The sequence below is a fragment of the Teleopsis dalmanni genome, chromosome 2 (assembly GCF_002237135.1).
Source record: "Teleopsis dalmanni isolate 2A chromosome 2, ASM223713v2, whole genome shotgun sequence".
NCBI classification, from domain to species: Eukaryota; Metazoa; Arthropoda; class Insecta; order Diptera; family Diopsidae; genus Teleopsis; species Teleopsis dalmanni.
In genome coordinates this window covers 226,938,823-226,965,961 of record NC_051847.1, presented here as the reverse complement: position 1 = coordinate 226,965,961, position 27,139 = coordinate 226,938,823, and the positions used below count along the sequence as shown (strand labels likewise).

The window sequence follows — 27,139 nt, the reverse complement described above, 5'->3', positions numbered from 1 at the left end:
TTGTCAGATTTGCAATCATATTACACTCCAGGCATTTGCATTGTAACTACCGAGTGACATCAACTCGACAGCCAAGAAGCTCATGTTTTTTTCTCTTGCTAGGCTGGTGGGTTTCTGGTACTGGTACTGGTTCTGGCTCTGGCTCTGGTTATAGTGCTGCTGGTAGTGTCCATCGCGAATGCTTTATGAGATGTGCTTTAATAATTTTATTGCTATTATGATATGATGATTTTGCCTCCTTCAATCTGAATAGCAAACTCTTTACTGCAAATGCTTAACTACACAAAACATTAACTGCGAACAGCGTCTTTTGTCTTTACGAATCCGGTTCATAGAAACAATTAAATTGCAACTTAATGGTTGAGCATTGCATTTCAAGAAAGAATTATTGAAGTCCTTGTTTATTTATTTTCAGTTATCTTTTCTGATTCTTACAGTTGCAAAAGTTTTTATTGAAAAAATTATTGTTGAAAGAAAAAATATTAATTTTCTGTTCTACTTGAAATTTCCGCTTTCCAGCACAACATCCTCATTTGAAACGAGGTCATTTCTACTTAATAAGAAATATTTTTTTGTATTTTCACATTTAGTAGTTAGAAAACAAAGGAAATATGTAACAGATAAATCAGAATCCAGATAGAAACTTGATTGCTCTCTCTCTCTCTCTCTCTCTCTCTCTCTGTGGCACAAAACTTAAAATCCAAATTTATTATCAAACTTAAAAATATGTTGGTAAGTAAGTGAGCAAAATACTGGAATACTGAAGGAACCATAGAATAGTTTTAAAATAGATATATGTAATTAAATGTGTCGGTAAGATATAAGATATAGCGTAATTATTGTGTATAAAGTCCCAGTTATAAGGAAAAACCTTTGTTTCGTAAATTTAATTCTTCATAGAAATATTTTTAAATTAATTTTCGTCGAAGTAGCAGGCATCATACTTCAAACCCTTATAGAGTATTACGACATTTAAGAATGGATTCATTTTTCGAGCCAATAGCACTATAATATATCTCCCACTATTTCTTATGTAGTGAGCTTACTCACTATCTTATAATCAAGACATTGTATATTTTTTGACTTATATTCATGTTGCTTCTACAAACATCCTGTTACTGTAACAATTTCCTCTCCGGTTAAGACTAGGATGTTCTGTTAGATCTTTAGTGTTTACTACAAATATTTTACATTTAACTGAAAAGTTTAAATGCTCTATATACATATTATATGTATTATTATATATATATTGTCTAAATAGCCAATCTTTTCATATTTTAGGCATACCAATATTTCTTCTGCACATCAGGGATTTTATTAATCTTCATAGTAGATTACGTTAGGTTGAGAGGGCGCGTGCTGACAATTAAAAGCACTTCCTCGAAGGCTTATGTTGCCCATTGTGATGCCCTCAAATCTTCGTAGTAAGGTATTATGAAACATTGTGGCTTTACCGTATAACGTGTGGCGGCATCTATTTTCATATTATCACAATTTAGATATTATAGTAAATACTCATTTTTAAATTGATATCACACATTGGCGTATACACAAACACATAGCAAAAGACTTACCCTATATCAATCGAAATATGATTGATATCCTTAATTCAGAACAATGATAAGACATCCAATAAAAATATCTGTTTGTACCTATATAATCTGTTCATAAAAGCGTGTAAGTAACCTGCAGATGATATATAATTTATTATTACATATAAGCGGTTTTAATGTTATAAGTTCATGATTTGATTTTGTTTTGAATTAGCGTCTTCATATGAAGTTCCAAGTATTTGACGCTGTATGCCGATGCTATATCTTCTTCGGATATCTTCAGTACATGCGATTTTAAACGCTTTTCTATAATGATTTTATTTTTAGATTAGGAAGATATTTAGAAAAGCAAATGATAATTGTTAATGGTTGCCTTATTACACTTGGTAATCAGCTGATACCCTACTATCTTTCGCAATATATTGTTTGCATAAAAGTTTGAGATATATTGAAATACCAACTACACAAAATTTATAAGTGCTATGCTCTATCCCTACTTCAATCGCTTGTTCAATTGATAAATGACTTTCACCTGAAATACGGAACTTTTCATCATTTAAGAAATCACCCATACTCTTGATTAGTTGAGTTTAAATTCAATATTATTCCATTTTGATTGTGAGTCCTTTAAATTAGGTTAGCTTAAATAATGGCCCTCAGTAATGCACAGGATTAGCGTTGTTCAAACACAGACCAGAAGAATCGATTAAAAAACCACAGTAGTCAGCGTGCGAACAATGCTGAAAGGTATGACCCCTCTATTCAAGTGAAAATTAACAAAGCTGATAAGTCTACAAACTTGGCTTTGACCTTAATTTAAAAGTATGACCGGTAAGTAGATCGGTAAGAAGAGGGGATCAAAAAATGTTTATTCTTCTGCTAGCTAAAAACGGGTTTTGATAAAAATAGTAAAACATGGCTTCCTCCTCCTCTTCAGAGTCGCAACTGCGAGAATAGTAATTTTAATGTAGACTAAGTCGAATTGCACGTCCTCTTAACACACAGTGATTGGTATATTTCTTGTCAAATTTGAACCAAGTAAGTCCGTGGAAGTTCAGAAAACGCCTCTTAAATTCTAGGTAGAATTAAAAAACAAGAAAACTGAAAATTAGTGTTGCAAATTGAAAATTAAAATTTTTCAATACTTTTGGATAGAGAAGAATATATCTTAATTAAATCATGAAATATTTTACCTACTGCACTACACGGTGTCAAAAACAAACTTACCAATTTCTTTCCAAGAAATGTTTGCAATATACGTACAAATCACTATCTTAAAGCAGAATATCATATAAAACCACTCCATCATGTTCCGAATGAGTCTGAGTACGAGCGTATGGCTATTCAATATTTACTAGATATTAGTAAATTAAGTTATCCAGCAATCAAGAGGAAGCAATCTGAAGATGGCCACTTAAAGTATTAATATTAAATACTTGATTACTTGCTTTTATCATTAAAACATTAACATCCTTAGTCGCATTAAAGGACATTATATCTTTTAGAAAATGTAAGCAGTTTTGGACAAAGTTTTTGAAAAGTTATGAAATTTTGAAACGACCAGCACAGCAAGGCTTGTGGTTCCAACAACTGCAACAAAATTTGCCATTGGGTGTTGCAAGCAAAACTTTATTTCTTACTAAAAATGCATGAGGTGAAAAGTTTACACATGCAAATGAAATAAAACGAAAAACACACAAGTAGCATGCAAAGTGCATCCTTTCACATCCATCCTGTAACCGAGCGAAGAAATGGATGCATGTAACCGAGATCGAGCAAACCTGCTTACTTGTGCTAAACTTCAATTGGGATTAGTACAACAGTTATTTTTGTGTCTTGGTCGTATATTTCGGTAAGCTGTTGGCAGTTTGCAGGAGGAAAATGTAGACACTTTGGCAGTGAAGCACACAATCCCATAGTAATGCATTTGGAGGCATAAAAGACAATTTACGTCTCCATAGAGCAAAAAATTTGACCTTATTTATTACTGCAAGCATAGAGTTTGTGGCTTACACATATGTTTACATATGGGAACATTGTTATGGCAATCTAACATAGGATGTTGTCTTTTACGTGATCACGAAGAGATGTGAGAAAAGTGGAATGGGAAATTCGTTTTCAATGTAATGCACCTACCGGATACCTTTGTTGCATCAATGTGCATTGGAGCATCTTAAAGATAAATGCCTGCACAGGTTATGTAGTCTCATAAATTTTGCTGCGGTTAAGCACCAGCACTCGACAGCAATTCGAGACCTTTAAACATTTATGACTGTAATATATTCATCTGTGTGTAGCCTGCATTGTCTCGCAGCCATGACAATGCCCCACATCAGCTGCACAGTTGAGACTTAGCTGCAGCAATTAATCTGCATTAGCGCATATCCAACATTTATTAGCAAAGGATATAACGTACGCCTTTTAAGCATTTAATCAATAAAACCTTTGAAGGCAATAATGTGCCTTTAATTTATTGTCCTTATTGTTTTATGTCCTTGCAGGCATGGCAATCATGGCAGTCATGGCAGCTAATGGCAGCCAATGGCTGTTTTGCATGGTAATGTAAAACTCATTTTAGGTACATTAAGCAATAAGTACGAGAATGCATAAGAATGAAATTTAAATGGGTTTTGGTAGAATTGAATTATGTTTAAATGAATGACAATACCTCGCACTATGGAAATGCGGTGTTGATAGCTGAAAATGCATTTATAATATTTCGGTGTTTGAGCATTGAGACGCATACGCCTGCATATAATCCGTTGTTGTTGTATTGTCAGTATTATAAATAAACAATTCAAATTCAGTTATACTAAATGTGTAGGATCACAAAATGCAAATTCAAACCTTGCATTGTATATTCTTAGTTGCGTTCATCAATACAAGCATCAATAAATCAATCGAACCAACTTCAGATGCGCGCACTCACTCAATTGGTTTTTGTTTTCGAAAAAAACAGCGACCGAATATCGAACTGCAACAATAAATCGTGGCATGAATTATTTACATTTTCTTTCCCAATGCCCTGTGATATTCTACAGTCCCACACTGGAGCACTGGAGAAGGGCGTTAGAAAGTCCTACACCTCAAAAGCGATTTGCATATGCATTTTCCCCTACGCGCGACACGGTATTGCATAAGCAATCAGTTTCGATTGGTTTATGGCATCAAATCAAAAACAATGCAAAATTATACTCTGCAGTTGCTCTTGCTGCTTCTGTTCCTGCTGCTTCTGTTCCTGCTGCAGCAGCTGCAGTTGCTGCAAGTGAATTTGATGCATTGGTTAAGAGTGTGGGAGCAAATAACGAAAGTAATTTGAAATTCAAGTTGCAAAATATTTAGCAACAAAAAAATTCTACCAACTATTATGAACTATTACATAAATATTATACTAAACAAACTAATATAGATTGATTATTTGATAGAGCAATTCGATATACTTTAGGTACACTCATGCCTGCAACTTTTCTTTAAAAATATAATCATATTATACGGATTACGGATACCACAAATGTAAAAGTCCAACATAGCAAATCTAACTGTGACTATATGCTCTCATTTTTTTATTTCAAAAGATTGACACTTTTAACACTTTCCTGTACTTAACTATCCTTAATATAGACTAATTAAAAATATCGTCTGTTTTCATTAAAATTTTAAAATGGCTCCATAACTGTCAAACAGTCATGAATCGTAGGATCTAACTGAATTGGTGAAGCGAATTGACTGCCTCTCAGTTTACTGTTTTGATCGCTAAGCTACCGTCAAGAATGCTAAAGAGTATTAAGATAATTCCAATAAAATTGTCTGTGAAAACTCTTATATACCGATTTATTTATTCTTACAAGAACTTTCCTACTATACATCAATGCTATGGTCGATTTTAAACAAGCATCATACACGGAGCTTTCAAATACAGTAAGAATTGACGATGGTAAGAAATGACCAAAGTTTTTAACATCACTTTAATGAAGAGGCGTGTCGATAAGTAAAAGTTGATCTATTTTAATGGCAAAACTTTATTTCAAGACGGGACTCACTTCTGCATTAATCACGTTGTCTATTAGCAACATAGTCACATTGTCACGTTATCTATTAGCAACATAGTCACATTTGGAAGGCAGATTAGCAAGACGAATTCGATGATGATCTATCAGCTAGCGGCACACGTCACTTAACGTTACTTCAGTGAAGAAGCGTATTGATGAGAAAAACTTCATTTATTTTTATGGCAAAACTGTATTTCAAGACGAGCCCCATTTCTGCATTAGTGACGTTGTCTATTAGCAACATAGTCACATTTGGAAGCCAGATAAGCAAGCAAATTCGATGGTGTTCTATCAGCTACGGGTACACGCTGAAAAGTAGAGTTTAGTGAGGTTTATGTCCCTTTAGTATCATCGAACTGTACTGTACTTCAAGAATAAGGAATAAAGAAAACGCAACTACAAACGGGAGTGACATGACGATTGGCCACGGGAATTTTACATTCATTTGATTTTGACCAAAAATTCTTGTTATATAGAGAGAAATTCTTATCATGCTGTATAAGAAGAATTTCGAATGATAAATTATTCCACAAGACTAAGGTGTTCTAAAAAAAAGCTGGAAACGGTTTCGAAAAAAGGCATCTATGTATAAGAACATATTCGGCATTAAAATAAGGGGTGTATAATTTAATATTTTCTTGAGTTTGTCTTTTGAGAGTTTGGTGGATTGAATATTTTTTCAAATAAGATAAAAAAATATTCTTTTTGTTGCAAGCACCAAGGAATATCTCCCTAAGTGAAAGCGAAGCACCTGAATATTTGTTAATTAACAAAGCTTCAATTTGTTAAATGTTTCCAGTTATGAATACTGGATTAATTTTTTAAAAATGTAAAAGTTCCTTGTGTGGAATCGATTTCCAAAACCAACAAAATGAATTATAACTGAGCTGTTCCCACTCACTATGTTCACTATTAAATTCAATAGAGCTGAATTTTTCGATTACTTGGTTTGCCACACAAACTCAGCATCGAAGGATTTTCGAGACTTTTTTTCGTACACTTTCAGGAATAAAATTTTTAAACATTTCCCTTTTTTGGAGAACATTTTTCTGTAATATTCTGGAATATTCCATCTACACGATGTATATGTGCGACTGCATAAAAAATAGTGATTAAAAAATTGTGACGAAATTTATATTCTTGCAATATTCAAACGCGATTTTCCAATATTCGCAAAACGTATCCCTTTGGGTGTTGGGTGGAATATTGTCCTTTCATTGTTACAATTTTTTAGTTTGCTGCAGTCGGAGTTGCAGTGGCTGCCGCAGAACTTCATTCCATGTGCGTTTAATCGACCAACGAACACTTGCTTTTTACCACTTTGAACACAAATACACAAAAACTTTAACCATTTTGTACTTCTGAAAGCATCCATTTTTTATAGGATTTTTCTATAATTGTAAGCTGCACTTTATTTGACTAAAATTGAAATATACACGCTCTGGCGAATTTGACAATATACCACAAAAATCCAATTTTAAGGGAGTTTCATTCGCTGTGACAGTTGGGTTTTTTACTTAAATTTGAGTAAATGTAAATTGAATTCCTATTCCATTTCCGTATTTTTTTGTGATGGGTAAAGGTATTCCTGTACACTGTAATAGTGAGGTTATCTTCGCATGCATAATGGTATTGCAATATCGGGTACCGCATCCTTTTATATACTGTCGATATAGTGTGTTTAACTCCAATATCAACTCTACTGCAAGCACACAAATATTTTGTTGTAATTTTGTACAAAAAATAAAATTATCTTGATTTTTTTTATATATTTCCTATATGTTTCTCAAGAGTTTTTTACACCTGTCATCCGTATATAACACTCGATTCTTGGGTACATAGCTTAAGCACTGAAATTCGATAACAAATAGCCCAGTCACTTATGGGCGGTAATAACTGAATAAACTATAATTAAGTGAGATATTTCCTTTAACAACTGTAAAATTCAATAAAAAATAAATATTTTATTGTTAAAACATGGTAACGTCTTATCCACCTGGTTGGGTGTATCCTCAAAAGCATAATATGCTCAATGTTACGTCGATGGCCCGTCGTTAGTAGTGGATCTTGCATTATATGCTCGTGAGCAAGTCTAAAAAAATTCGCGTCGAGGATTAGTTTGAAGATACATTGACTTTTTGCAAAACTATTTCAATATTTTAACTACTCAGTTTTCGTACTCTATCTCTCTTTTTTTCTGAAAGCAGCTTGCTAGTATCTTCAGCATACAGACGTTTATATTCACGTGTTGAGATTTCTAATAGCACTTTTCTTATACCATATACATTATTAACACTAAGTTCAGTAGGATATGGTAGATTTCGTGCATCTGAGCTACTAAAATCAGCTTAAACTATTAAGGAAAAATTTTACACAAAGTATGATTGATTCGTTTATTCAGCGAATTAACATCCAGCGGCTTCGATGGCTTAGTCGTGAGAATGGATGAAGATGCTTCAGCTAAAAAGGTTTTTGAAGTAGTAGTTGGCAGTAGTAGTAGTTAAGGAGCACTAACCGGACTTGATGTACGAGACTGGAGAAGGCGTACACGAAGCAGAGGCGTCTGGGGAGATATGCTGCGTCAGTCTCCGAAACTCAGTAACGAGTTGTTAAGTAATTGATTCGTTTGAAGGAAGCTATTACCGAAAGACGAGCGAATGTCATAACTTTTAATGAGCAATATTTTAAATGACATTTCACTGAATTATCAGAATAAAGCATTTTTTTCAATAAAAATATCAGATTTTTCAGTTATGGACCCGATATATAGAAACATTACACATAACATATAGATTATAAATTCATTTAAATATTTGCTATGTGTTAAAAGCATATTTACCTGCAAAAATTCTTTGTGATTAATTTGAATAGGATAATTTCTCCATGAAGTTCTTAATTTATGTTAATATTTTTAGAGGGGAGGAACGTCATGACAAGTACAACATTTGACATTACTGTGGAATACATAAACGTTTTCCTTTTAAGCATATTTTGTTACAAATATTCCATTTCTTCTCCTTCCAAATCTGGTACTATACACTTCTACATTTACTGCTTTTAACCCATTTTATTCTAATTAAATGCTCTAAGTACGGTGCAGCACTTCCACAACCCATCAACTTGTTCACAGCACATAATTATAATCTTAACTTCTCCACACTCTCAACTCGACTCAACTCGAGTCGAGCACTCCATGAATAAAATTTCAGTGCCCATAAAAACTGTACATTGTGTGAATTATTTTGCACATGCGGCACATACACTGCAGCTGGCAGGAGTTCGTTTGACAGTTCCTGTGATATTTCTTTCTCCCGTTATCACACATCTTAAGCCACTTGCTGCATTTCAATGCAACTCTTGGTGCATGTGAAGTGAAGAATAAGCAGGAAACTTGACAAAATATTGACATACGAATCCCCGAATCAGAATCTTTGTTTTGTATTTGCTCTCATGCAACTTTTTTGCGCATCGCAAGTCAAACACAAACTGCATTCGAGATTGCACTTAACATCGCGTAGCAAATCTTCAATGCAGTTTAAGTTAAAAACAAACAATTCTTAGATTTACTAATGTTTAAGTTTTAGTTTAAAACTTAAATAAAACCGACACTTATAATTTTATATTTTATATTCAGTAAGTTTTTAAACTTTCTGTTGCAACAGCTTGCACTTGATTCCGTGTCTTAAAAAATCATAATTACTCTGCAGATACTTTTTTTACGTATAAATCAATAATCCTTAATATCTGAGTTTTTCTTAAAAATAATAAATAAAATATGTTTTGTACAAAATATTAACTCGTTTTCTTAATTTACAGATTCTTCATAAAAATCGTGATTAGGACGTGTTGTACCCAAACGCGCTAATGCAGACGATATGGTAAGTTGACTGTAATATTGATAAGTACCTGTATATCAATATTTACTATAATATCAAATTGCACCATTGCACCAAATTATCAACAGACATTCCTCTAACTTTCTAAATTCAGTGATATTGACACACCCTTTAGGCTATTTAGGCTAAATATACGAGTATATTTGGCTGAGCAACCCGAATCGGGTGCTTATGTCTCCACTAATCCCTGTTCTGTGCATTCATTTAAGTCGTGGTCTTGCTTTTCTACCTCTTTATAATTAGCACTTTTCGTGGTCAGTAGTTATTCCTTACTACGTTTACGTGGCCCGGCGGACTTAATCTTTCAATTTATATATGTACTAACTTCAATATTCTGTTTCTTACATAAGCCACGCAACTCGTCAATGTAGTGGCATCTTTAAATACCGCTGTTTTATTTAGTCATTTACTGGACTAGGTGTTTTTTGAGTACTTTTCTTTCAAAGGAATGCAATTTCCGTGTCTCTTATTTTGGAGCTCAGATCTCACTAACATACATAAAAACTGAGCAATTAGCCCGAATTCTGTTTCCAAACTACTTAAATATGCGGTAATATACTTTATTTCCAATAATTAATCTTCGATTTCCTTCTCTGCTAGTGTTATATTCCCAATTATTCAACAAACAGTTAGTATTAGTATCGCAGGTACTTGTAGAATGTGCCGTATAGATGCACTAAATATGTTATTTAATTTTAATCCACTGATTTCCATACTTAAGATATCATTTACAACAGCGCAGTCAGGGTCCAAGCTGACGCAGTATTACAACAGACCATCTACCCTATAACAAATTTTCACGGATGATTCTACCAGGGATTGTGAAATATGTACAGGATTATTTTCTCCATTAGCAGACATAAATAATTTTTTCGGCAACCTAAAAATACTGCACTTTATCAGACTTTATCAGGAGTTCTTAGCGTTTAGGGAGGTGTGTTGGGTAACTGCAATAGAAGCTTACCATTTTCAACCAAGCGACAATTAAAACACTTTAATCGTTCACCTTTAAATCAGACTGGTCACCCTACCCCACCCTACTTTCATGAATATTTCCCTAGATGTACCAATGTATGTTTCCGTTGCAACAATCATGAGAGGAACTAATATCCATTTTTTGTCATTTATAACATCTGAAGCATCTCTATCAAACTTATAAAGGCTTATACACGAAACCTAGGTGCAGGGAATTTATTAACAGCGACCAAGTTCACATTGCCAGACAAATTACAGTTCATACAGGTCAATGGTGTTCAACATTCCTCAGAGAGAAACTAAGTTTTTCGTTCAGCATTCATAGAAGTTGCGAAAATTTGTATAAAGAAGGGAGCATCGCACACTTCCTCTGTGATTGCCTAGCTTTGTGAAGAAAAGAAGCAGATTTTTAGGGAAGTGCATTCTTTAGTGCCTGTCTGTCTATCTCGTCTGGATGGAACTAGTTTATCTAAAGGAATTTCTTGTGATAAATTTGGTATTATAACTGGGAATAATTGATAATTATGTGAGAGGAATCTGCTGATTAGCCACTGCAATCAACCAATCAATATATATTCAAATTTATCATCTGTCCAATTTTTTCGTAGTGGGTTTTAGTTTTTCTTATATTTTATTAGTGTACGTCGGTATGCATGCAAATAAAACAAATTATAAGCAAAATATAGAATTTTAACAAGCATTTCTTAAAAATTGAAAATTTTGTTCTATGATATTTACAATTTTTCTCGTTCGACAGAATCGTTAATATTAAAGCCTAGGAATCAGTTAAAATATATAATAAAATAATAATGAAAAAATTGATGATTTAACTGAAAAAGAATATTATTGAAATTGAAGATAGAGAAAAATTGGATAAAGGACGTCATCACTTGAAGTATTTTGAAATGCGTTTAATAGTCATCTATTTTTTGCTATTGCTATTATCTTTGTATATCATTAAGACTCGATTTGAGACTGCAGTTTTCTCTCTTGAAGTAAACATAACTTAAGTTTGTTTTACCCGAAATAATATCCTCACAGATCGTTGAAAGCAAAAACTTTGATAAATAAATTTCTTTTAAAATCTCATCACCAAATTTAGTTGGAACTATCTTTTGATTACACTTCATACTTCCACAACAATTCTTTGTACTGTGGATTTTTTCGGTTATTTACATTCCAGAATTTTAAAAGATTTTAGTTTTGTAAAATGTTTTTATACGCTTAAATACTCTCGACTTTATGAAAAAACAAAAAAAAGGAAATTTATAAAATATTCAAAAAACACTTGAAATTGGACGCAATTTAAGGACAAACACAAAAACCACTTCAAAGAACTTTTATGCAAAACAGTGAAGTCAGCAGCAGTGACGCTCCTGCCTCAAAGAGCGTTTCAACTGCAAATTGATTTTCTGTTGATGTCCCTTACTCCCCTAACGCCACCGATGCTACTAAAGCCACTGATGCCGCTGTACTGTGGTATTCCGAAAATCGTTCTCAAAACATTTTTGCTAGTTTTAATTTTTGTGTAATTTTTGAGTCTTTCTGCTGGAATTTATGTTGGCACTTCAATGCCTCACAGAAATGTACTTGCGCGCTTTGTGTGCTGCAATGTAGCACACAGATGCTCCACTGATGGGCTTGTTTATCTTTCACGCACAGCGAAACGTCATCGTTACGAGCATTCGTGGCTCCTCAACGGAAATTGTGTCAAAAAAATGTGAAAAATAGTATAAAAGTAAATTACCTGCCAAATGATTTTTCTTCATTTCATATTTCGTTTCATAGATACTTTTTTTATTTTAGTTTCCAAGTTTCGCCTTTGACAGAACTGCAACAAATGTGGTTAAATACGTGTATAAATTTCGCTGGAATGCAATTGCCTTTGAAGCTGCTCTGAGGATAGTATGTCTGCATGGGTGCATTTAGGCATGCATCCATTTGCAAATGCAAAAACAAAAAGACAGTCCCATAGAGTGAGATAGTGACGTGGAACTTTAAGTTATGCAATTTTGGCGTGTGTGTGGAGAACTTCCTTTGTGGGTGTTGTTGCCAGGATGCACTTTTTCCAATTCATTTCAGGTACACCAGATTTCTCTTATGAAATCTTATGTAACCCACGTATAGTATTTTCTACCATATTTTTGAGTCAACATATAATGATACTCTACTTTGGTGGTATCTAAATTCTTTCCCAGCCTGAAACATGCATTCCTACTTTTATGCGAATACCGTTTTGGGTCAAATCCGCAATTGTAGTTCTAATTATCCCTGAAAATGATTTGCAGTTATAATTAGAAAACTTATTAATGACTTTTCTCTCCTTTTTACATTTTCCATTTCAAATTTTCCATTTCAGTTTCATTTGCTTTTGCAATTTTTCGCTGTAATTGCGTGGCAAAAGGCAAGACTCCTGTGCCTGTGCCTGTTCCTGTGCCTGGCCCTGTGCTTGGCCCTGTGAGTTTCGGCACCGATGCTGTGTAAACTCATAAATTTAAAATGCAATTAACTTACTTTTGTGTGTGTGTGTGTGTGTGTATTTTCGTATTTAAAGGACAGTTTTAATTAAAAATAAAATAAAATGCAATAAATATAAATAATAATAAGCAAAATGTGCAGACTATTTACAATGCACAAAGTGCTCTCATGTAGCACTGCAGCTGCAATAAATTGATTTACGAGTTCTGTAATGTATTCACTTGTTCATGCATTGCACATTTATAAATAAAAAATGGGTAAAATAAAAAAAGACTAAAAGATATTATGATATGTGTGCAGAATTCATATAAATATTTTGAAATCTCCAGAGCTTTAAGATATAATTTTAAAACGGAATTATAACTCAATATTTCCATAAAAATATATGCTTTGAATAGTCATTGATATGATATTTCAGTGCCTTCCACAGAATATTGTTGATTATTGTTTTTATTTTTTTTATACGTAAATGAATCAATGAATAAATTCATTAATCATATCTTATATAATTCATACAAAACAGGTAACGAATATTTATTCATTTAATTAAATATTTCTGCATTGCAATAGATGAAAAGAAGTCAGTTACATATAAAGCAAGAACAAAAACACAGCAATGGTAGCTAGAGACTATCAGCTTGAATCGACTTTGAGTTAACCATAATTATGAAATAAGTTGCATTAGTGCAGTAAATATAAACTTCTATATATTTGGATCTATGTCGACCAATACTTACCGACAGACAAAAAAAAAATCAATTCTTGCAATATGGAACTGAAGCAACTAATGCATTTAGAAGTACCACTTCTGGTACTTATGTATCTAACTAAACGAATAAAGCAAAAAGTACAGCTTCATAAACGATATAAAAGAGATAATAATGTGTTTCTTGTAAGAAGCCTTGCACTATTCTATACTTTTCTTCATAAAACATTTTCAATCCTTGGATTAAAAGACGTAGCAATAACAGAGGCTCTCATATTGACTCATCTAGAAGTTCCAAGTAAATTTTTTAGCAAACCTAGCAGATGATTAGTTCCGTGTTTATAAATTTATTATACATAATAGACTAAAATTGTTATAAATAATAAAATAATTATTAATTCGCATTTGGACTAGTAATTGATATTATATAGAAAATTTATTTATAATTCATCAAGCAAACGTTTAGAATCCTGCTCACCCCCATCAACGCTTTCTAGATATTAATTTATTTAAGTATGTGTTCAGTCCCAAATCCTATAAGACCCAATGGTCGAAAAAAATAATATGGAACAAAGAACGAATATTATAATCTGTTTTATTATTTAACTGAAGTGGCACAAAAACGTAGGAAATGCCAAAAAATGTGTATGGAAGCAGGTGCATGTTTCCTTCACAGTCTTTTGTTGGATTTGCCGATTTCGTAGCGATCCTGAGAATCTTCATAAGGATAACTGCTAAGCTCTTACAAAACTAATTCGCTATGAATAAAATTAACGGAAAAAGTTTCCGAAACCGACGGCTATTGGTTTGCGAGACTTATGCTTAGAGGAAACTAAGATACTGAAAAACAGAGCCTATTGAATTTTAATTGAATCCAAAATTCTACTTGCGCTTAGTTCCACTCTCTTTGATGGATTACCTAAATGAAAGTTAAACATAACATTTTAAATTAACATTTTAAAAAAGTTCACAATAAATCAATCATGCATATCAGTCATGAAACATAGTGTTCTCAATAAGAGTTGAAAACGTCAGAGAGCGGCTTTAAAGTCAGAAGTGGCTTAATTTTTAGCAATATTTTTATCTTCGTTTAAAATGAATTTTTCATAGTGAATTCATCCGAAGTAATTAGTTGACAGCTAAGTGTATTATAAAGATTGTAAGTTCTATAAAGATTGTAGGCCTAAATTGTATGAATTCTTTTGGAATATCAAGAGTCCGGCAATTGGTTTTTGCTGCACGATTAGAGATCAGCCCACAACACCGCCATTGTGCATGAATTATGGACAAAATAGCCATTAGCATTGCCGACTACCCATCCAGTTGACTTGATTTGACTCAGTATGAAATTTATTGACTATTCCTGAAACCGAAAAGACATCGTTTAGATACTATTCAGGTCCTCCAATACGCTTTGACAGATTTACTTAACGTAAGTTTGGCCACATTTTAATGTTTTGAAAAATGCGTTAAATGCTTTTAACATTATGTTGATTTGGAAGAAGACTTAAAAATCCTAACAATAAGTAAATTGTAATATTTTTTTAAACTAGTCTCATCGGACCTCCCAAAAGCATTTTAAATACTTTAATCATTAAAAATTAAAAACAGTATAATTTGTATAGAATTTTTGAGAATTTGAAATAATTTCATTCAAAAACTTATGCACAAAAGCACTGGAAAAGCCACAAGAGGGCATAGAGCATAAACATCAACTCATGCAAATTGTGTCAAACGTCAGTAGCGCAAGTGATTTGCTTACAAAATTGCATGATAATTGCATTCTACGGCTGTCAACTGCTGCACTAACACAGTCACAGTCACAGTCACAGCATTGAAAGCCTGTCAAAAAGCAGACCACAAACAAAAACGCCGAAACTGCAGAAGCTGCAGAGACTGAGCGACAGAAAAGCAAGTATACGCACCGGTGTACGCACGCATCAGCGATTCGTTCGTATCATTTATGCGCAACCACATGCACAACACACAACGACAAAAGCATAAGCCGTTTTGTTGTTGTGTGTGCATCTGCGAATTGGCCAACTCATGTGGATATAGAAAAGATGAGCTGGTGTGTGAAGGCGATTGTTTTTGCACAAAATTTTTTGATTGAAAGTACGTAATTTGATTGTGGAGATGCTACCGGAGCTGCCAACACAAATTATTATTCGTAATTTAGATTTAGAGTACCGAGTGTGCACATTTACATACTAGGTAATCACACTAAATGGGAGATTAATGACTGCATGGAACAAGGATGAGCCAATTTATTAACTGACGTATATTATGAATGCTTTCGGGCGATTTTTTTACACATTGTCAGTATATTTTCCACATTCGAATTCAAATGGCACCTTGGCAAATACCATCGTAGCACTTCAAATATGAGTATATAATGGAAGATAAAGGAAATTAGTTGTCGGTTGGCAGTGTCTGTCATGCCGGATATGGAGTAAGTGTTTAATTAGAAAATATGTGCTGAGTACAGCAGTTTGCATGTACCGAAGCAGTTTCATTTCTTATGGTCAAATTAATGTTCCCTCAGCTTCAGGAAAGTTGCTTTTCTGGTATTTTAATGCATGCAAATTGGTTTGTTAACATTTCTTGTTGCAAATTTATGAACAATTCTTCTACTTTGGTCGTTTTTGATGTAGAGTGGGAACACATTCTTAAAATATTTATTTATTCTGTAGTTCTAAATTTATAAGGGAGCCTTAAGTAAGATAAACTTATATTTGTAGCTGATGTTTTGTGCTTAACGGAGCTCAAATCATCAGTTATAGTGTTAAAGTTATAGGAAGAGTAGCAAAAGTATTCGTTAAATGATAGTAAGAGTGGTAAGGGTAATCACTTAATAAAAGTCAAGAACAACACGCATACTTTTATATAAAACTTTTAAAATGACAATATAAGACAAATATGGGAGATCCATCATTTTCATTTGTTCATTCTTCGCTACTGCTAATAGTAGTTATAGCAGTTATACTAGTACCAAAGCATCGACAAAGGATTCGATTCTGTTCGATTGTTATAGCAAAATATTTACTAATGGATCAAAACAAAATGGTAATTTTTCCGAATCTTGTCTCGTAATAGACTGAATTCTTGACCATTACATCAAGCCGAAACTCGAGCAACAAAGGAACGAATTAACTGAGTTTGATATGCAAATCTGAATTCACAACCATTAAAATACCTTCCAAGCTAAAATTCTGGCAATACAAGTAATGGTAAAATAGATTTTGGAGAATATGAATATATGAATGAATATTGATATATTCACAAATAGACACGTTGAAATAAAATCGAGGAAAGGTGTCTGAATCGAAACAGCATCGCATTAATAATAACTCCGTACCAGGACATAAAATTATTAATATTATATTATGACAAAAAATATACAATATACAAGGTAAGAGCAGATATGTCTTTAATATTGCTAAATTGTCTGAAAATATAGAATTTCGTCCGTAAAACTAGCACAAGTTGGTTAAAAGAAACTGTAATACTGAAATGCTGAATTGATTTATCCCAAACACTAAAATAAATTCCACAGTAGAAGTAGGACCTCAGTCTATATAAAACTAGGAGAAGGAACACAACACTGTCTAGAAAGTACATGTTCGAATGGCTAATTTTGGCAACTCCAAGCTTTTATCTAAACTGCGTTGACAAGGAGAAAAGTAGGGTGTACATTCTTTGGTATATTATTGTTTTGGTCTTATAATTTCTTGACTATATAACCTGTTCAGTCTGGAGACAAATATGGTACGAAGTCTTGTCAGTAATCCAATGCGAAAGTTACAAAACTCACTAAATAATTAAGATGGTTTGCAAAATAGAAATTAAGAAAGGAAATCATGTTATATGAACTTTTAGATTTGGACCCAGGAATAAGCCTTACTATGTAAATAGCTGTAGAATCTAATCGAATCTTAAAATTTATATGGTATCAGTGCGATATTATTAAATGTATAACAAAATAAAATCTACTGAAAAGACAATCTCACATTATTTAAAAAGTAGACAAATTTAAATTTAAAAACTATTAACTCATTCTGACTAAACAAAAGGACTCGAATTTGATTGGCAATTAAATGCAACACAACAAAAGCTTTTTGTTCCACTTGAATGAAAAAGCCATAAGAAAGCTTTTTAACGCTCTTGATATTGGTGGTATGGATTTTAGAACTCGAAACAATACTATACAAAGCAGTATAAAACAGTATAAATAAATAAATAAAGTATAAAAATAAAAGAATAGCGGTTATAAAAGTAATTTCGAACACATACTGAAAACTTTCAAATATTAAAGAAGAAGAAGAAATATTTATAGAAAAATTAATGTTATTAACATTTTAAAAGCTTCATTCTATTCACATAATGGCACAAAACAAAATAATTGGTAATCAATTAAAATTATAAAGCTCAAAATATATTTTTGCTATAAAATCTTTGATTAAAATATAAACTAAGTACAATTCGTGAAAACTTTAGGTATCTCTTTGAGATTGTCACAATAAATCAACTAAGTTTACAGAGCTTCATTTCACTAAGACCTCATACTCATCTAAGGTCTATTCGAGATTGCCATATTTTAGACATTTTTGAAATTCTGTAACTTATGTGCTCTGCAATTTGCAAATATTATAAGATTCGTTTCATCTGGTAGAAGTTTCTGTTAACATTTCCAGTCATATGTTAGCAACTGTTAACAGCTAAAATATAGAAACATATCTGTTTTTGGTGAAAGTTCGTTAGCAGTAACAAACTTTACGTTCTGACTGCAATGGGTAAACACTTTTCATTTAAAATAAAAAAAAAATAAATTAAAAAAATTAGCAACAATTTCCTTTACCTACCAAAGTCGCCACATAAACAACAATTCCAGATACATGTTCTGTTCTTGCTTGCTTTAACAGAATTGTTTTAGTTTCTGTTAATAACATAACTATGTATGCTATCAAAATATATAATAAAGCTATATGATTTGCTGAATGAAACTTTTGTTGCGAACCTTTTGATGGTCCACTTGAGCAAAAGCTTTGAAAAGCTGTTCGCGACTTGCGACATCTTATTTTTAACTGATGTTATTTAAACTTTTACAAAGACCGTAATATCACGCTCATAGATTTATAAGCTTTCGCCAAACATTGAAGATAGATTTTATCCAAAAAATTTTAACTTAAAACCGGATACTCTAAACTTTTAAAGCTTATAAGTGACGTTTGATTTAAAATATGATGAGTTTCTTTTTGTTTATTAAATAAATTAAAAGTAATACGGTGGAAGTAAGTAAGAAAGCCTGTTATTGTAATAGTTCTTACCCACTTAATAGGAACCAACTCTTAAACAACCAATCTGATCTATATACTGACCGGGAGCACTTTGTACTTTGCAGTTTCCAGTTGCTACCAGCGATTACCTGCACTGCCAATTACCTATAATTTAAAACAAAAATTTCCAAATGAATAGATTTGGCATATTCTTTTCATAGAGTTTTGCTGCTTATGTGCTTTGGTGAATCATTTTACACAGGATCTCTCCTAATCCTATCAAAAAAAACGTCCAAGCAAAAGTATATTTTTTGGGTAAACTGCCATTATTTTCTTATATGGAGTACTTCCAACATTTGTCTTAGGTTGTTGAAACGTTAAAATATCAGAACAATACCTAAAGTATTAATTACAATTATATATCTTTATAATAGAAATTTATTCAAATTCAATCTAAATCAAAAATACTTATTTTCAAAACCCAGTAATTGTGTTAAGAATTGCATTGTAATGGAATATACCTAGCTAGCTCCACTTACAATTTAGCTGTTCAAAAAACACTCTTGAGTTAATAAATAACGTTAACGTTACTGTCGAAAGTAAATTCTTAAATATATTGCTCAACTTGGTAAAAGGATAAAATCTACTCTAAAATAATATCTGGAAAGTTGAAGTCGAAATGTCTCCTCTGTAATCATTTATCTCTTAGTGTGGTAGCAAGCAGCTTCATATCAACGATAACTGGGAGTCAGGATACAGCATTATGCCTAAAGCAAACATTTGTGATGTAGTGGCAGAAGTATGTAGTATCACATAAACAGTTCAGGATAAACACGGAAGAAGCAGATATGCCTTTTACATTACAGAATCATATAATCCCAATGAACCAGTCATAAGCCAGTACGAGTCAGTATTGATCGATTCAGTACAAAGAACATAATATCTAATATTGTACTTGGTAAAAAGATTCCCAATGTGTTGCAATGTGTATTATAAAATTATAGATAGTGGTAAATAACGAATTATTTCTTTGAAAAATTAAAACTTATTTTTTAAGTTTTTTTTTTTTTGATGCCATTATACCATATTATCTTTCACGTCTTTTAAGTCAATCGTCACAAATTTCAATTTAATTTTTTTTTTCATTTTTTGTAATTTGTAAGTTCAGTTATGAGTATTCCTATATGAAGACGATAAAAAAGTTGAAGAAGATGAACATTTTTTTTAAATGATATTACATTTTATCATAAATGATTCCTAGTGCTTAGATTGTCAACCAATACCTTTTATTACAAGAAAATTAGTTAGAACAATATATTGATTTCCCCTAAACACCTGAAATAATTATAACTTTTTAAAACACATTAGCGTTTTTGGGGTTTTGCAAAAAAAATAATACTTAAATTAAAAAATTGTAATTCGATCTTATTTATGAATTGATTATTTTATTTTGGTGTTATTTTGCCAAAAAGAAAAAATAATTTTATTGGTTTTTTATTTATAATAGCCACTCTAAGCTGTGAACCAAAAAGTATGAAAACAATAAGTCCAACTAGCATTCGAAGATAAAAAGGATGAAATTGAAATCCTCATAAATGAAAGCAGACACACAACGCACTAACATTGACCAAATTTAATAAAGGAACGCAGATGAAAATTGAAAACCCAATTTCCAAATTGTAACAATAACATTGGCTTTTCTTTTGCACACTCACCAATTTTTTTCTTCCTTAAGAGCACAACCCTAACACATTTGGCTTAAGGATATTAAGGGTGAATGTGTTAGTCTGATAAACTAACACACATATTCCAATATTTACGCATATATAAAAATAGTTTTAAAGGATTCCATTTTTTGGGTTGCATTATTAAGCTAATTCATCATTTTAACGCTTTAAACAAATCTTTATTTCATTTCTCGTTCCTCGTTTCTCGTTTTGAGCAGAAAAAATTAGTTTAAAATAATGTTATCGTTTTTTTATTTTTTAGGGCACAACATGGCCTCATCACAGATACTACAATTCGATAACACAGCAACTACATCAACAATTACAACAAAGGCAACTATCACACAATCAACTATCGAACAAATTAACGGATTCAAATCCGGAACTTTCGAAATACTATCGAAATCTCAACAGCAACAACAGCAACAACAACAAATCCTATATTTGCTTGAAAAGCAAAGCAAAGAATTGCTTGACATCGGCCGGAAGCAATTTGCTGAAAAAAAATCGTCATTGCCATCAAAGCCCAGCAGCAAGAATAACATTTCTGCCCAAACTGAAAAACTGGAAAACAAACAGCCACATTCTTCAAGCATCATTACAACTGCCCCGATTGCATGTGACCCTGAGGAGCAAAAGGAAACAGAAAAGACACAGCACAGAACAAAACATCATCAGATTACACAATTACAACAACACCAACAACTACAACAACAACTACAAATACAGGAAGAAGAACGGGAAAAGCACCCACAATTTCAAAAGGAAAGAAAACCAAGGAATAATAATATATGCGAGGTTTTCACCGTTGAAACCGTTGAAGCAACATGGAAAACTGTGTCAAATTCTACACCTACGAAATCGACACAGGAACACAAATATTTGCAACAAAATCAAGCAGAATGGATGCAACTACCAACACAAAGCACAGATGATGCACAGGCATCCGTGTGGCACCTCGGAAAAAACGGATATCAGAAAGGTACGCATTACGGAAAGCATGCAACACAAATACAACAGCAACGAGGAAAAGAAAACAACCCAAAAAGGATGCAAGCACAGGATAACACAACAAGTGATTATGCACTCAACATCATCAACAATAACAACAACAACAACAATAACAATGACAAACATATTGCAAACACAAATGAAACAATGTTGGATTCCTATACAAAGCAAGCAACAGCAGCTAAGAGCAACAGCTGCAGCACTGATTTTAATAAACTACAAAAAAATGGTGCTCACAAAGAAAGAGAAAACGCAACTGTCAACAACAAAACAATTAATAATACTGTTTACGCAACCGCCTCAAGCCATTGGCCGGTCTGCTATTGTTGCCAAACTACTGCTAAAGACAGCAACAAATTTACTACAGGGATACACGTATCGCATAAGCAACAAACTGCAACACAAGTCTCCTTATACAAAAGCTGCCAAAATTTTGCAACATGTTGCCGAGCAACTGTGCATGCAAGCGAGCAACATGCAATTAATAAACAATCACTTAATGCTTCCAGAAATCGCAAAACCAATGCAAACTGTAATGCCAGAACAGCAGCCGCAAATGTTGCTAAGCAATCAGCAACATCAAGCAACACAAAACCAAATACAACTTTTATATCGAAACAACGAACATTTTTTACAGCAACTAATGACTGCAACAATTGCCAAAAACGCGAAGAATCTATTGACAACGGAAGAAAAACTGACGAGGATAGCAATCGCACGAGACCTTTGTCTACACTACAATTGGTTACTGAGAAAACTTTCAATATATTTTCGGATTTGCAAAAATTTGGACGCGCTCTTTTCTCACTTCTTATCATCTTTAATATGCTGCCTCTATTTTATGCAGGTGAGTGCAATAAACTTAATACTTAATTGTGTCTCACCTCATCAATCATAATTAATTTTATGTCCCTGTACATTTCTTAAAAAAATAACCTACAACTACAGTCCAATATCGATGATTACTATTGTTGTACTATGATATATAAGGTAGTTGCATTATTTGTTATTTAATAAGAGAGTTCACCAATGTAATTCAAAGAATCGACTGAACATAAAATATCGAAGTGTGTAGTCCCTGTAAAGTACTATCCTTTTAAGACACATTTTCATTTTACTATTATAAGTGTAAGTTAAGGTAGGTTAGGTTCGGAAGGCGCGTACTGACCCTTGTTAGCACTTCCACTCGGAGGTATGTATTGCCCATTGTGATGACCTCAAAAATTTTGTCGAGATGTTAAGATAACTTATATAACTTTTATATTCCTATATTTTATGCAGTCCAAACTACATATATATTTTATGTTTCCACGTCCTTTTTTTTATTATTTTAGTCATAGCGACAGCAATGTCCTATCGCCTTCACAATCTTTTCGATTGCATTCTACATCGTGATCGCTTTTATCATTCACAGTGACGAATTTTAAGCGTCGCGTCTTTAATCAGAATACTCTTGTCTACTTTATGATCTTGTATGGATTACGAAAATATTGCCATAGTCCTATTTATCAGAAGAAGTGTTATATATATTTTTCTTTTACTTACAATAAATGTTTAAGTAATTGGTATACGTATACCAAAAGTATCCGTTATTCACTTCATGTAAAACACTAACAGCTTGACTGAAGTGGAACTGAGGAGAATTGTTAACAACTTCATTTTGCTATTTATAATAGTTTTAGCGTAACAAACAAAATGTGGCTGTACAAAATATTTTATTAAAGGATGTGTACTCACACATCATTTGAAAAATTTCACAACACTCGTAAATAAACATTTGAAGCACCCACAGTTAAATTTCAGCTAGAAAAATAAATGGGAAAATCTGCAAATTCATTGCATTGTGTAAATTTTGAAATTAAATTTGAGTTGTGTAAGCACATAAACCCACTTGCATGGGTTAAAGCCACATTACCACATTTACCCGATACTCAACAGCAAACAGGCCCAGCAAGAGGCAGAACGGCAGAGAGGCATCACATTGACAGATTGAAGCAGTTTTGAATGTCATCAGCACAGTCGATTTTGTTATTTAATTTGGATGAGAAGAATTTCTCTACTTGGGTATATCCTCAGTCTGGTTTATGGATTGTTACGCTATACTTGTGTTAACAACCCTGCATTTCATTTTCTTCGTCTTTTAGTTCTACTAGAAGTAAATGGAATTAATTCAAATACTGTGGCTACACAGACATTCTGACATGGCTTAATTATTTTAAAATAATTTGTTTAAAATTGATTAATAGATTTCATTAATTTAATATCCTTGATGGGTTTTTCACTTCATGTGTGTCCTATTAAATATGCATAGATCTGGGAAAGTAAATTAAGCGTTCAAATGGAAATTAAATGTGGGAATATTTAAAGGATTTCATACGTAATTGTGTGATAAACTTAATTATATTAACAAAGTGATTATATTGACAAACGGACAAAATATTTACAAGAAACTCCATTCTTGTGAATTTACCCATTTGCTGCAGCAGGTGAGAAACGTATTTGTATTTGTGAGTTTGTTAATTTATGCAGACTTGCATACTTATATTTTATTAGTACTTATAATAATATTTCTATTTATCGAATAGAAAAGGAGGTAAATAGTACTAGCTGGTTGCAACCAAGCATAGATTCATAAATGTGTAGAGATAAGAGATAAGCGTCCCTAACTGCTGTTGATAATAACACATATTACTTAAGACGTATGTTTGTCATTGTCAATATGTGCACATTTTATAAAATACTTTACTACAACGTAAGAGACGACGTTCAGACCTTCAAAATTGGTAGCCATCAAAACTTAAAGAATTTCGTTCGAGAGCTGGACAGAATTAAAGGAGAAACTTAGGGTTTTCTTGATACGCGGTTTAATACATTTTTTTGCACTTGTCTTTCACTGCAGGTGATGTTTCGTTCACAAATACTAGATACGTTTTAACCAAGAAGAGTCAGTTTCAGAAGATACACTTTGTAAAGATATTACTCTTCATTAATTAATCAAGTTTATTTTACAGTTAGCTATTTGCCCCAAGCAAATAATTCCTATCTCTTTATTAACAGCGAATACTTTCAAGAAATTCCGAGGACTACTCAGCACAGTGAACGTTGGCTTCAATTACACTTACTATCTTATCTATGTAGACGTTAAAAATATTATGCTTTGCTTTCAAACCTTAATGACTCCTGGTTCTGGTTCTAAACATGCTTGGACATAGACATAGCAGATGGTGTAACGTGTTCAAGCGATAGTAGATATCTACTACAGGAGATATGACAGGGTAGGCCAAACGTATCGTAGCTCCATACTTATAGTCAAATGTTCCGTTAGGACAGATATTAACCTATGTAATTCCGATGTACTTTTATGTACCAAGTCGGAAGCTCTACCTTTGGAGTAGCGCCAAGTAGGGTTTGACCAAGCTGCTAAGGAAATACGAGCCCATTTCCTGTTTGCCTGTCGCAAAACATAGTTATTAATCAACTTTCGTCTAACTGTTGGCAGTAGCAGTTAATGAAATGATTGACATTTGCAGCATCAAGGTTGACAGATGACAGTTGCAAGGAATCTTTGAAAGGAAATGTTAGGTAAAAATAAGGAAATTTTTAAAGCGTGGAGATTTAAAAGTACAACAATTTATAAGGATTTATAAGGATTATATAGTTGTATACGCGTTAGTTCTAATTAGTAACAGCAAATACAATAAAGTATTTTTTTATTTTTTTCCTGGGTGGCTTGGCCGTCAGTACCATCGTCATGATATCGGTATGCCAGACTTTTATCGACTAAAACATCATACCTCTTTATCAGGAAGATCTTCCGGGACCACATTCGTATTACTTCGGGAAGGTTACGGTTTGTTTGCTTGCTAATAGTCTGCGTCCAGACTTCGGCATAATCTTTGCTTACTCATGTTCGTCTGTGGCGAGAAATATCTTCCTGATTTTTAACACATTTTCAGCGAATCTCTCTACAGCATTCCAAGCATCCAAAGAAGTTCAATAGGTGATTATAAATAAGCATTGGTTGTTATACCTGTCGCTATTTAGTTCATATCTTAGTTGAGTTTTTTTCAGTATCTACATCAACTTGTGCAAAGTGTTGAAATTAATGATATTCCATTGTATACCTGCAATAAATGTAAGGCAATATAAGTACTTTTAATTAATATGTCACATATAATTCGAATTCTTAATTAAAACAAATCCTGTAAAAATATTTGATGTATTATTTGTTTGTCACTTTGAGCATTAAGCCAAATTTCATCCACATATTCATTATAAATCGTGTTGAAATTGTTTCTGCAGATAGGTCGTTCCATAAAATTAAACTCATGCCGAAATCCTTAGAATTCTTCAAAATTTGATTACAGCCGACAAACTTTTGCAACTTCAATGTATATAAGACGGATATGATTATACAAAAATGGTAAACTTTATTTTTATAAGGGAAACTTTCCCTTTTTCAACAAAATATAAAAATCATTTTTGCTTCATTTACGTTTTGAACCCTACGCTTCGGATAGGAAAGGCACAACGGTAGGCGATAGGTGGTAGATTTTTTTTTCAATTAGCCAGTGAAAAAGTTTCTCACTAATGAATTAAAACAAAAATTGGAGTAAAGTCCTCACCTTCATCAACACAAACAAGACAACAATTTTGAAACAAATGACGAAAAACAATGAAAAAGTTTGTTTTCACATCAAAAACTTTTACCATTTTGCCATGTGGAAGAGGCAGGAACCAGCTTAGTTGAGGTGTTAGTGTCAAAAAATTAATAAACTCTGTTCGTTTTCATTTTTCTTATTTGGAAATGGAAGAAAATTTAGAAGAAAGATTTTTTGAGTCAAGCAGAATGCAAAAAGAATATTCAATTTAAAACCTATACAATTTTTTCTGTTTAATTTCGGAAATAAATTTCAACCCGGTAATTTTGTCAATATGTGGCATCCAAGTTAATGGGTCTCAATACAATGCTTTTGCAACTAAAAATAATGCGGCGGGTTTCCGTTTATTTACATTTTTTAAGCAAATTACCAATACTTGACTTCACATTCATACACTCTTGTGGATTTTACATTATTTGCACCATTTCTTTGAATAAAATTCTGTTTCATTTTTTACGCCATTAGTTGTTAATATTACTAACAACGTCTCTATGCCATGCCTTAATTGGCATTCTAGCAAATGTTGGGTTTTTTATTCTTAATATATTATTTTTTTTAATATCTATTCAAATGTATCCTTTGAAGCGTAAAATAAATCACATTTTTTTATAATTGGACTTTTTAGGGTCATGAACGCATCCAGTTAAAATTCTGTGCATATTTACAACTAACAAGAGACCCTTTTTAATGGATTTGAATTTAAAGTAATTAAAAAGATATTGTGGATTTTTTACGCTTGTTGGAAACGTTTTTCTTTAACAATTATGAAAAATTGGATTTAGAACTCATTAATCGTAAAGTAACTTA

The 27,139-nt window shown here is 32.6% G+C and overlaps 1 protein-coding gene across 2 annotated transcripts in view; it reads left to right on the top strand.

The window, feature by feature from the left end:
- The window catches only part of LOC119678468 (cubilin-like), a 111,570-nt gene that overhangs the window by 12,232 nt on the left and 72,199 nt on the right, over positions 1–27,139 (top strand). For both annotated transcript variants that reach the window (XM_038090309.1, XM_038090308.1), the window contains exons 3-4: positions 9,419–9,480; positions 20,923–22,518. In XM_038090309.1, the coding sequence (XP_037946237.1) occupies positions 20,931–22,518 (1,588 nt within the window). In that variant the 5' untranslated portion in view covers positions 9,419–9,480; positions 20,923–20,930. The remainder of the gene's footprint in view (positions 1–9,418; positions 9,481–20,922; positions 22,519–27,139) is intronic.